The sequence below is a fragment of the Haliaeetus leucocephalus genome, unplaced genomic scaffold (assembly GCF_000737465.1).
Source record: "Haliaeetus leucocephalus isolate CR32 unplaced genomic scaffold, Haliaeetus_leucocephalus-4.0 Scaffold0, whole genome shotgun sequence".
Taxonomy (NCBI): Eukaryota; Metazoa; Chordata; class Aves; order Accipitriformes; family Accipitridae; genus Haliaeetus; species Haliaeetus leucocephalus.
In genome coordinates, this window is record NW_010972436.1 from 25,306,178 (window position 1) to 25,318,416 (window position 12,239).

Genomic DNA, 12,239 nt, shown 5'->3' on the forward strand with positions numbered 1-12,239 from the left:
CTCGTCTGCCCGCCCGCCGCCCAGCTCCGCTCCCGGCCCGCCCCGGCCGCGACCCCCATGGACGGTCCGCAAGCCGAGGCGCTGCTGGCGCCCCTTCGGCAGGCGGTGCGGCAGCAGGTAACGCGCCTCGGCCCGGCTGAAGGCGGGGTGGTGGTGGTGGTGGTTGGGGTGGGGGGCACCCCCGGCTGAGGGGAGTCCCGCTGAGGCGGGTGGCCCCTGAGGGGAGACAGCCGCCGGGGAGGAACCGCCTGAGGCGGGGGGACGGGCATCTCGCTGAGGGGGTCGGGTGTGTGACAGAGCCCTGCGCGGAGCTCCGGGCCCGGTGGCGGTGTTTCCCCTCAGGGCCCTTGCTTGGCGACCCCTCCGGTTCCGTGGTGTGGGGCACTGCGGGACCCTGCGGGCTTAGCCGGCGGTGGGTCCACAGCAGAGGGTCCCCGTGGGTTTGCCCGGGGCGGGGGTCTGCAGGTGTCTCCCCTCGGGTGGGTCTCGCTCTGGACCAGGGCAGGGGGCTGGCAGGGAGTGCGTGGGTGGCAGCGCGGGTGGGTTTCCCGTAGCCTGCTCTTCCCCCTCCCCAGTTAGCAGTGGTGTGTGTTGGAGCTGTCTTGCAGAACTGGATCTGTGCGTCAGTCTACCTGGCTTGCCCCTCCTGGGCTTGATGTTGTCTTCTGTGCCCAGGCTAGGGCTGACTTTGTCACGCTTTTAGGGCCCCGTAGCTGGCTCTTCACGTTTTCTCTGGAAAACACCCTGCGTAGGTTTCCTCATCCCACAGGGTCACCCGATGACTTCCCTTTAGAGCTGAGTTTGTGTTGGGTTTTGGAGGTAAATGGTGTTCTTTAGAGTTGCATATTTGCCTGATGCAGTAAGGGGTATTAATGTATTTGCACATTTTCCGTTTCATCATTATTTGTCTAGATACGTAGCTGTCTCCTATTAGCTGGGACTGCATGGCATTCTTTCCATCTCCCTCACAGATGAAGCTGTTATCTTTAGCTTCCTTCTTACCTGAGAAGGATTTGGTTGTCTTTTTATTTCCTAAGTGAACCTTGATCTTGGTACCCTTGCTGCGTATGCTGATGGCAGTGGAGCCTGCTCACAGCACGTGGAAGTTCCCCTTCCTCCCTGCATTAGCAGCAAGACCTATGCTTGTGGGTTTCTCGTGTGCCTCCTGTAAGTGGCTGAATCCATAGTCTTCTGCTTAGCTGGACACATAGCTACGTGTGTGTCCTGTGTATTCATAGATTTGTGCATGTGTTTTCCCATTAAATGAGTGGATTTATGGCCCTCTAATTATACCAGCACTTCAGTGAGTTTTTATTATGAATCATTGTACAGCATAATGCCTTGGCAAGAGAGCTTCTTGTAAATAAAATTATGATCTCTAGAACTAGCCAATTTATTTATTTATTTTAAAATCCTGTGTCTTGGGTACTGTCATTTGCCTTTAAAGTATCAATGCACCCCTTCTTTCTGGCTGCCTGGGGGATTGAAACAGGAGTGTGGGGTGCCAAGGAAAGGTTTGTGGGTAAATTTGTATAGCTAGGACCATGGATATTGTATCGTGCACCTGACAGTAGTAATTCACTGAGGTGTTTGCACAAGAGAGAAAGGGAGGGAGTAACAAAGATTGGGGTCATTGATACCTTGCGATGCAGGGGACCCTGTCTAACAGCTCGTGGAGAAGCGGTTTAATTAAACCTAAGGGACACTTAACCTATGGGGAGGAAAGTGAGCAGCATATCTTCCTGCAGCAGTGCCTGATGCAATAAGCTGCCGTGATCCAGGGGTGGATCCCTCTCTGCTTTACTGGTCTATGGGACAAAGCTGCAGCAAAATTTGCCACATCGAGTGCTGCTGTGCACTCCTCCTCTGGGTTGGGCTCAAGATTGTAGTTTTAATTAGATTGAGTCCTGTCAGCAAACGTAATTATTTGCTTCAGTTGTGTTCTTTTTTTATTTTTTTCCTCCTTGCGTATGTCTGAGTACTCTTTTACTTATAGATGAGGACAAAGAGTTGCTGTATGCTGCTTTTAGATGCTCAGCAATGAGCAGGGTGATAGCTCTGTTGAGTCAGCAGTAGCTGCTTTGCTGCTGCCTTGATGTTTTTCCACTGCTGACCCCCTAGCTCAACAAAGGCAATTTGGACTTACTACTTTAAAAGAAAAAAAAAAGATCAGATCCCTCCCTCTGCCACGTTTCCCAGGAATGGCAGTTTAAGTCCTCAGCCCTAGAGTGAAACTTTCACGTTTTGGTATAATGAGTTAACAGGAAGGAAACAGCAGATTTGTTCTGTTCTTGTAGCCGACGGGCTTAGGGAGCCTGACAGGATTCTTATTTTTCTTTCTTTTCATTGTGTGTTTGTTTTAATGCAGTCTTTTGAGTCTTCCTCCTTTTATTAATAAAATTAGCCTCTGAATCCCTTAGTCTCTGAGGCACTTTTTCTGATCTGTTTATTGAATGGCAGTCTCTGTATTCTCTTCTCTTTGGTTTCTCAGTTGCCTGTAATATTAATGTCAGAAAAGCTCAGAATTTATGAAAAAGCTGGTATTGTGGACATGTTGTTATCTCTTTGGATTGTGGTTTTGTTTTTTTTTTTTCCCTTTTGTTTAATGGAGAAGTGCAAGATGCAAGAAAAATGCTGAACTTGGAGCATCCCATTCTTAGAACATCCCACTTGAGAAGCCATTGACATCTCTGGGCTTTTTCCTTCTGGGTCAGCTCCTTTGTCCCTCTCAGTAATTCAAGATAGACCTTGGTTTTGGCTGAAGAGGAGTGGACTGAAAGGAAGACTATTAATTTATCTCCAAGAGCAAGCTGGGCATTACTGCTGAGGATCATGCAGAAAAGCATGCTGTTGGGTATTTAGGGGTTGAGAACTTCCCTGGGATGAAGGGGGAGAATCGTCCCCACAGGGCAGAGAGACCTTTGTGGAACCATAGCAAGGTGATGGTGGTTTGACTCAGGTCAAGACCTCAGTGTAAGCCCACGGCAGGGTTTTGCTGCTCTGAAATATTTAGGTGTTTGGGGTTTTTTTTAGGTTTTTTGATTTTTTTTTTTTAAATTCTTTTTTTTTTACTCTATTCTTTCCCAAAGTTACTGGATGAATTTTAAAAACAGTAACAGTTTTTACAGATAATGCAATGCCTTCTTTGCTTAGACATTAGGCTAATAATGTCTGTCTTCTGTGAGACCTTCTTCTAAAAATTTGTGTACTTACTGGCCAGTTTTGAACAGATATGAGAGCAAAAGAAGTCTAAAATGGTCATAAATTTTGAAGAAAAGGGAAGGGGTAGAAGGAAAAGAAGCCTTATTACCGAGAAAGAGAGCACAAAGCCTGTATTAACCATCTGAGAATCCACTTAGTGCATCCTCAAAGACAGATAACTAGGATTTGTGGAAATCTGCTGCGAAGTCGTACATACAGGAGTACGTTTGCACGCTGAGATTTAATAATAGGTCTGGGATTTAGCAGTAGCGTGGGGGGGCTGAATTTCTCTAATGATGTGTGGTTCTGCTAACTCAAATGCTTAAGTGTCTCTCACCTGCGTGGGGAGCGGGGAGGTGGGACAAACCCCTCCTTTCGGATTGCCAGGAGAGCTGAAACAAGGAGAGTTCTTGTCTATGTCATTCAGAGAAAGAGTCTGTGTCTTGTGTTTTGTCCCCTTCTTCTAGGGAGAACTGGTAAGAAAGCTGAAGGAAGAGAAGGCTCCCCAGGTGGATATAGACAAAGCTGTAGCAGAGCTCAAAGCTCGGAAGAGGGTCCTAGAAGCAAAGGTGAGTCTGGAAATTAAATTTGAGTTCCACAGTTTTATCTGAAAAGCCTTGAAATTTCTACTTAATGCTTTTTTATGGTATTGATTTGCGCTAAACAGTCATAGGAGGGTAGACTGAATCACTTCTGAAATAGTTTGCAAGTTTCCGACTAGTGGCAGTTTCATTCTTTATCTTTTATGCTAATATCTGTTAACATTAAATCACAGCGTGCGAACAAATAAATATGAGTCAGTTTGTTCACAGTCAGAGTGGAAATTCAGTGTAGATGTTGCTAATCTTTGTTTACTGCATAGATCTTTTTTTGTGCGCAGTGAGAGGACATGCTGCTCACTGTAGTGAGTTTCATCTTCAGATTCTTTGTGCAGCATTTAAATTCCAGGACTGGCGTAGAACACGTTTCTTTAGAAACCACTTCCTTTGCAACAGTTTAAACAAAGTTTTTGGAGACATTTTAAATAGTCTATGGTTTTCCTCAGCCTTCAAGAGAGGGATGTATTGAAATTGTGCCCCCTTTTTTAGATGCGATGGTGCTCTAAAAAGTCTTTCTGCAAATGAAAAGATGGAGCTCTTTTGTTTCTAGATCAATGAACAAGTAAAAATACACTTCCTTATCCTGCAAGCTTCCCCCCGCTTCTCGGACTGAAACAACAAAAAGAAACTCCTGAAGTATAAAAAGAGTCTAGTGTGCAAATTCACCCAGGAGACTGTGAGGTTCTTTTCTAATTTGTATTTCATACAAAAATGATTGTAGTTGTGCTTCAGTGGTACTCTTAAAAATAAATGAATAAGTAAATAAATAAATACATCACTGCTTGCAACTAACTTACTGTGAGAATACCAGTGTACCTGAATTGAAACCAGTTGACCCTATTTGTCCTACTGGGTCATGTGAGGCCAACAGTTGGTGTTCTCCTTCAGGTCTGGCATTATGGCTACCTGTTTGCATCCATTTAACCCAAGTAAAAAGATGTCATTTTTACTTAGTATTCAGCACAGAACTGTGCTTTGAAACCATTGCATGAAACCTGTATCGATAGCTAGGTTGTCCTGGAGTAAATAGTTTCTAAATGTTTTCCCAATTCTGTTTCCCAGCACTTGGAAGCTTGACGTAGAGGGATGTAGCAAAGCAGGTTAGGAGTCTTGGTATCCCTATGAGCCCCACCTTTCTGTTGGAAGAGTGCCTGTAGTATGCAGTGTAGAGGCGTGTTTGCCAGTTACACAATTTGTGTGGGCTGTATCCCTGTCAGTGCAAGAATGACCTTGCAAACGCAGCATCTGCTCTTGTGAGTGCAGCACTCCAATATAGTCCTTCTCTCTTGATGGTGTTTCCAGCAATGCATCACAGTCACTTGTACCTTTTGCAGAGGGCAGCAGTGTGAATGCTCGTTAGCTTTAGCAGCTGCTGGTACAGTTTTCAAGCCCTGTGATTCCTACTTAAAGATAGCAGAATGGCTCTGAATTTGAAGCTTTGAACAGGGCAGAGCAGTTGAGTGTTCAAAATTCCTTGGCTTTATGTCCTCAAACCATATTGTAAGTCAGTAGATGATTCTGCTCTTATACAGGGTGATTCTTCCCCTTGAAGGCCAACACAGTTGCTTTTCTGCCTTCTATTTATGAATCTATTTATGTTTATGAATGTATGCTGGATAGAGACTGTTTCTTTGACTTCTGCGCCAGTTCATTAACTATTCTCTTTAGGTAGTAGAAGAGGGGCTCTACGGAATTCTGTACCTACTCCAGTTACTCCTGTGCTGCTGGCCATTTCTCCCTGCCAGTTCAGAATTGGGTTGTGTCACTGTTGCTCTCCTTCTGTCCATCTCTGGGCAAAAGCCGTCCTTTCTATTAAGAAACCCTGCTCATTGTGAAATGTGATTCTATGTTTTTAGCCAGAGTGCCAAATGGATTCCCTTTCTGTGCTTTAAAAGTACTGTTTTGGTGTGGGACAACACTGGTGCTTGCTGTCATGTGTGCTTTCTGTCTGCCTTTGACTCTTTTGTTCTCTCCTGCAAAGTTATTCCTTGGCTTATGCTAATTCATGGGAACAGCAGAGGTACAGTGCTTTTAAAATTAGACCGCGTGCACTTGTCTTTGTAGGTGCTAAAAAAAGAAAAGTTTGACATTATTGGTCATATGATACTTTTTGTTACCAAAAGGCTGTTCAAAATGATAGTGTTGGCCACTTAGGGGGACCTGAATTGATTTATTGAACTTCTTGGCTTAACTCTAATTATAAAAACATCTTTCTTGAAGCAAATCTTTCAAGTCTCTTGATTTCACTAATGGAGTGGTTGCAAAAATCATAGTTTTTCAGATAAAGTAGTGAGTCTGTTTTAAAATGTTTTCACAGAATCTAGTCAGGGCATTTAGGCACTCTGTAACTAAATTTTCTGAGTGCAGGGGGCCATGTTTGGGAAAGCCTACATTTTGTGAGTAGATATTCTTTGTACGAGTAGCTAAATACACACCTTTGGCAGAGCACAAGGATGATGATGTTCGTAATCTTCATAGTCAAAATTCTTTCATGTGAGGAACACTTTATTGAAAGCTTCATATATGCCAAGAGTTAGATGTTTGTAGTCTCAGCTAGTCACTTCAAGCTTTTTTTTATAGTCAGGAGAGGGAAATAGGTCAGAAGAATTGCTTTGGAAATTGGCATTTCTTTCCAGTGATTGTAAAGAAAGCTGAGGATAACTAGCTCAGACTTAGTTGTCTGGAAGTTAGGGCAGATGAGTCCACCTCAAGTGTGTAAAATGCGGAATTGAGACAGTCATGTTTGTAATTGAGCACCTGAATCTCAGCGTCACTATTCCTCTTTGGAAAATGAGCGTGTTGGCAGGATACCTTTGCTTCAAAATGGTCTTTACAGACTTTTGACTCATAGTGTGGTGAATGGAGAAGATTCCTCCTCCTCTCAGAAACAGGAGCTATTAACTGTTTTCAATTTACTTGATTTACAGGAGCTGGCCTTACAGCCCAAAGATGACATTGTGGACAGAGTTAAAATGGAAGACACCCTGAAAAGGAGGTTTTTCTATGATCAAGCCTTTTCTATTTATGGAGGTACGGATTTGAAAAAATTTGCATTTTAATCCCTTTAGGCTAATGTTCTAGTCTTTCTAGCTGTGTGAAACGCTGTACTCTTGCAATGTTATGTTAATGCAACATAAAAGAATTTTTTTTAAAGTTGGCTTTAAAATTTCCTGCTTGAGTCTGTAAGCCTTTCAAAAGTTCCCCCTTCCTAAAGTCTTTGGGAGAGGGGGGTGGCTCAGATTTTGTCTTTTGCTTTCTGGATGTCAGTGAGTGGACTTTAGGATGCATGTTCTGAGCATTACATTGTAGAACATGGTTTCTTTGCAGAAGGGTAAGGTGTTTTGGCATTTAAGGGGATGAGCAGCGTATTTCCTCATAACCATTCATCTCTATCCGAGCTTTCTTTGGAAAGATAATGCTCAAAACTACTGTGAACTTTAGAACCTGTTACCTTAGTGAATTTTGCCAATGAACTTTATTTAACAGGTGAACAAATGCAGCTGTTGAACGTCGTCAGGTAGCTGATTTGAAGTAGCTTGGGGCAGGTGGGGGCCAGCACAGTGCCTGTATGGTTACTGCTCTTTCACCTAAGATACTAAAATAAATACTCTGGGTTGTTCTATTGGCTTTTTATTTCTTTTTTCATCTTTGTGTCTAAATGGGTGATTGGCAGATACGTGTTATTACTGACAGTAAAATACTTCTTTGGCCTATGCATTATCACTTCTTCTGTATTTAGATTCCTCCTTCAGATAGATTGCTCCCACAAAACTCTCCACAAAATGTAATCCATTGGTGGAGGGAGTGTGGCTTTTACAGTTGTTGGTTGCAGGTATTTATCAGTTTTGGCTTCTACTGCTACCTGATGCCCCAGCGTGCTCTCTAACTGAACTGCATTGGTTAGCATGTAGGGCAGTGTCTGACTAGGTGCTTCACAGAGTTTACTTTCAGCCTTTATGTCATGGGTCCTTATGTAAAAAGCTCTCTACAGTGAGCCATGTTCCATATTCTGTTTAGCACAGTGAAGCTGATGCTTCATGCTTAGAAAATGACATCAGACTTATACCAACTGATGGAAGCACTGAAAAGGAAGGACATTGCCTCTAAACAATGGAGCTTCATACAATCTTGCACCTACCACATTTTTTTTTACTTTTGTCTCTTTGCAGGTGTCAGTGGTCTGTATGACTTTGGGCCTGTTGGGTGTGCTTTGAAGAACAACATCATCCAAGCATGGAGACAGCACTTTATTCAGGAAGAGCAAATCCTGGAGATTGACTGTACCATGCTTACGCCGGAGCCGGTTCTGAAGTAAATATGAGTCTTTTTCTGCAGCATGTAATTTCTGGTCATAGTTGCTTTTTACAGTCTTCTGTAGAACTACCCACAGGGATCTTGAGACTGGGTCACCCGATTTCATACCTTGTTGCAGTGCAAAATAATTAGATATCAGTGCACAGGTCAGTGTGAGAAGCTGTTATTCCATAAATAAGGGAGAGCAGTGGGACTTCTGTCTGAAAGTCTAATGTCTTAATGTCTCCTAACAATCCCACTAGGTAAGAAAATGCCATTATCTCTTTTTCTGAAAGATCAAGATGACAAAAAAAAGAATTAGGTGACTTGCCTAAATCTGGGACACTGGGGTCATAGTTTAGGACACTGGCCATGTTGCTTGACCATCCTTCCCTTCTCTGCGGAAGGATGGCAATATGCAATGTGTTAACTGAGCTCTGAATGCAAATGATGCTTCTGTAGCCTTGGGGATTGAAACCCTCTTTTTATCCACAGACCAGGTAGAGGGACCATCTTCCAGGGTGAGAGCATAGTTCAGACTCTGGACCGTTTCACCTCCATGTATCTCCACTAAAACTACCCACAGGTTTGCTAAATATGTCAGAAGCTTTTGGAAAGAGAGCCTGAGCTGAGTCAACTGCGTTTCTTTGTATGGATCACGGCATAACAGGCAGAAGCTTTCATGGATCACTGGTATAAAATAGTGGGAACCTGTCCACCTGAACTACTGGTTACTCCTCACAACTGCATCTATGTCTTGCTTCAATCACAATGTAGTTCCTAAAGGCACTAGGTGTCATCTTAGTGACACATTTTAAGATTTGGATGGATTGATAACTTTCTCACGGATCAGATTTTCTGTGGGATGGTACTGCTTAGTGTGAATCTATAACCTGAAGCAAGAGTGAGCCTGCAGTTTGGGCACATAGTTTGAAGGACTTCTCTTTGGTAATGGTCTGTCCACTGGGATCACACAGTACCCGGGGCTGTCTGGCAGCTTTCATGTTCCTTTTTTGTATCATCTTTTCTAGGACTTCTGGCCATGTAGACAAGTTTGCCGACTTCATGGTGAAAGATGTGAAAAATGGGGAATGTTTTCGTGCTGATCATCTCTTAAAAGGTTTGGTTTTGTTCCAAGGCTAGGTGGGCTTGGGAATTTCTTGCCGTGGTACAAACATGTGAAAAGAGTATGTTTCTCAAGGAAGGCCAGTTGGTGTAGCCAGTCTTCCATACTTGTATTTATAGTTCATTAATCATGCCATACCAAAGATCCCATAAGTTCTCAGCTCCACCCAAATGTTGTGTAGTGTCTTAAACAAGGTACAGGATCTCTAGTAAAAACGTAGTTGGGTCCCTTTTTATAAAATCCTCTGTCATCAGGCCATAAAAGATTACTGTGTTGTCTAAGCTGAGGACTCCCTATATAACAACATTGCTGTTCTCTACCATTTTCTGGTCTTAGTTTTCTTGAGTTTAGTTGCCTTTTGTTCGGAACTGAGAAATGATTTAATGACCATCTCAGGGGACAGAGCATGCTTTCCCTATGCAAAGGTCAATTACATGGCAGCTGCTGACTTTCGTATACCTTAGAACTCAGCTGACATTTGGGAATGCTAAATAGACTTCAGGCATTTCTTAGGTTTGCAAAGTTCTCACACTTCTCTGTGGTTATTGATTAAAATTTGTTTAAAAAACAACAGAAAACCCCAGCCAAACAAAAAGGTCACATGAAGGAATCTTAGAAACTTATTTGAAAACTTTTTCATGTACAGCTCCATTGTGAAAGGAAGGATTGTGCCGCTCTAGGTTTAAGCGGGTTGTGCTCTCTAGTTTTCTAGCCTTTTCCTTGGAAGTTAAGTATGTAGAACAATCTATATTGGCATTAAAGCTGTTTTCCTAATATTCAGTTAGAATTTTCGTTTTATTAAAAAAAAAAACAAAAGAAGCCCATCTAACGTCTGCCCACTTTGCACACTGAACAGCATCATAAAGAAGAGTGTCCCTGTCTCTTCTGCAGCCCATCACTGGTGAACAGCCACCTGCTGTTACTGCCACTAAAAAGTCAGATTGCTTTTTTTCAGATGAGAGTGGGAAGTCTTGGCATCACTGTCTGCCTTTGTATCTCATGGAGGATGTTGTGCTTTAAAGCGGAATGCAGTCTAACCCTACTGTACCAAGTCAGTACGTGCCTCTGAGTGCATTTGGATAAAATTAGCCTTGCTGGCTTGCGATCAGACGTTGCTTTTAATTTCCAGTCTGTGTAGAAAGAAAATAAGGAGAAAGGGACTACAAAGCCATTGCTTGGGTTTAGAGGAACAAGTATTGGAAAGAAACTAGATAAGGACCTGTTGTTTTCCCTGTGGCACACCAATACAGCAAATTGGTGTAGTGCTTCAGCTGTAGATCAGCATTACCCTGATGACGTGAGTGGAATTATCCTGATAGACCCTAGCAAGACAATTGGTGGACATACACTTACGCTCATGCTGGAGGATCCTCCTGATTTGTCAAGCTTTAGACTGGGGTCAGTGATGGGGTTGCAGTGTAAACTCACTACATAATTTTCTTGCTTACAGCTCACCTGCAAAAGCTTATGTCTGACAAGAAGTGCACAGCAGAGAAAAAGGCAGAAATGGAAAATGTTCTAACGCAGGTAGGTGCCTGCATGGGCACGTGAATGCTTCAGGGATGTGTGTGTAACCGAGGAGGTGCGATGCACCAAGTCCAGAGGAAATGTGTCTTGAAACATGCTCAGAAGTCTTTACCTCAGAGATACTTGTAGGTCATACATGCTCCTAAATATGGAAAACTTACTGGGTAACAAATACTGTAAACTTGCTGGTTAATTGCATCTCCATCCTTCTGCTGCTTTGGAGAGTTATTGCTATTATATTAGTCTCTTAAATGTTGGATTGGTAGGGTTGAAGCTCTGTCCTTGGATCTGGTGTGCTCTGTTCCACTTCACATCCTGGCAAAAAGACTGTTTCTTCTGAGTCCCCCCTTTACCTTTGTAAATCCCTCACTGCAGGATTATGATACAAAGGAACAGAGATGGATGAGAAGTTTTGTCAGGGTTTTTCTGAATGACCTTAGCACTGAATTGGTATGTTTTAAAGCTATCTCGGCTTTGAAGAACTTGAGATTTGTTCCTCTGTCTGTAGCACCCTGCACAGTTTTTTCCTGTGTTTACCGTGAGAAGAGTTGGTGCTCTCGGCTGACATTCCTGAGCAGCTGTACAGACACTTGCCTTTATTTTTTCATTTGTTTTTCTTACTTTGTTTTTAATGTTTTTTCTCATGACTTGTAAGATAAATGCTTCCAGAGCCATGCATAGAATGAACGTTTCCTTCCAGAAAGAGCAATTTTTTTTGTTTCAGTGTATTGCATCACTAAGCAGCTGTCACTAGGTTTTCCACACCACAACACTGAACTTTGACCATACTTCAGGGGAATCTCTGTATTAATAAAAACTTTTTATACCCTCTCTTGAGTTTTCTCTGATATATGAAGGATCATGACAATTAATGCTAGAAGCAGCTCATTTGATTTTAAACTTGAGTGTTAAATCATTGCTGTACTGTTCAGTATAGATCCTTTATGGTACTTAAGTCTAGAAACTACATTTAAATGTATGTATGCAAAACGCTAGTACATAAATGCACAAAACAATGCCAGAAGTCACAGCTCTTGTGCGGTTAAGTTGCAGTTAGATCTCTGGTTCTACTAGTGCATGATTCCCATCTTCCAGAGAGAGGGGAAGGAAGGTGCCTGGAAGGGGCTGACATTATCCCACTTGTGAAAGCGTCCAGTCATTACCAAATTGTTTCCGGACCAAATGGAAAAATCTTTCACCAAGAAGCCCTGTGCTGCAGATTTGCTCTATTTAACTAAAATGCAGAATAGCTCTGAAAGAGAGCATCTAATGCATAGCTTGAATATTGTGTTTCATGCAGCAGAAGAAAGAGAAATGAATGCAGACAAAGCCCTGCAGAAATTTTAGCTTCCTCCTCTGTCATTGGTGTATTTTTTTCGTTCCCAACACACTGCTCCCCATGTTTTTAGCTGAAACTGTTAAAAAGAAGTTACTAGTGGGTGGTGATGCAGTCCCAATGACTTTTCTTCTGCTTTACGCCCACTCTTATGCTC

At 42.8% G+C, this 12,239-nt stretch overlaps 1 protein-coding gene across 3 annotated transcripts in view; it reads left to right on the plus strand.

Moving 5' to 3' along the window:
- Window positions 1–6: 6 nt before the first annotated feature.
- The window catches only part of GARS (glycyl-tRNA synthetase), a 28,637-nt gene continuing 16,404 nt past the window's right edge, over window positions 7–12,239 (plus strand). For 2 of the 3 annotated variants that reach the window (XM_010561205.1, XM_010561226.1), the window contains exons 1-6: window positions 7–117; window positions 3,669–3,770; window positions 6,728–6,830; window positions 7,970–8,111; window positions 9,125–9,213; window positions 10,670–10,746. In XM_010561205.1, the coding sequence (XP_010559507.1) occupies window positions 58–117; window positions 3,669–3,770; window positions 6,728–6,830; window positions 7,970–8,111; window positions 9,125–9,213; window positions 10,670–10,746 (573 nt within the window). In that variant the 5' untranslated portion in view covers window positions 7–57. Of the gene's footprint in view, window positions 118–2,614; window positions 2,855–3,668; window positions 3,771–6,727; window positions 6,831–7,969; window positions 8,112–9,124; window positions 9,214–10,669; window positions 10,747–12,239 lie in introns of all 3 variants that reach the window. The other variant, XM_010561215.1, reaches the window with a different exon arrangement.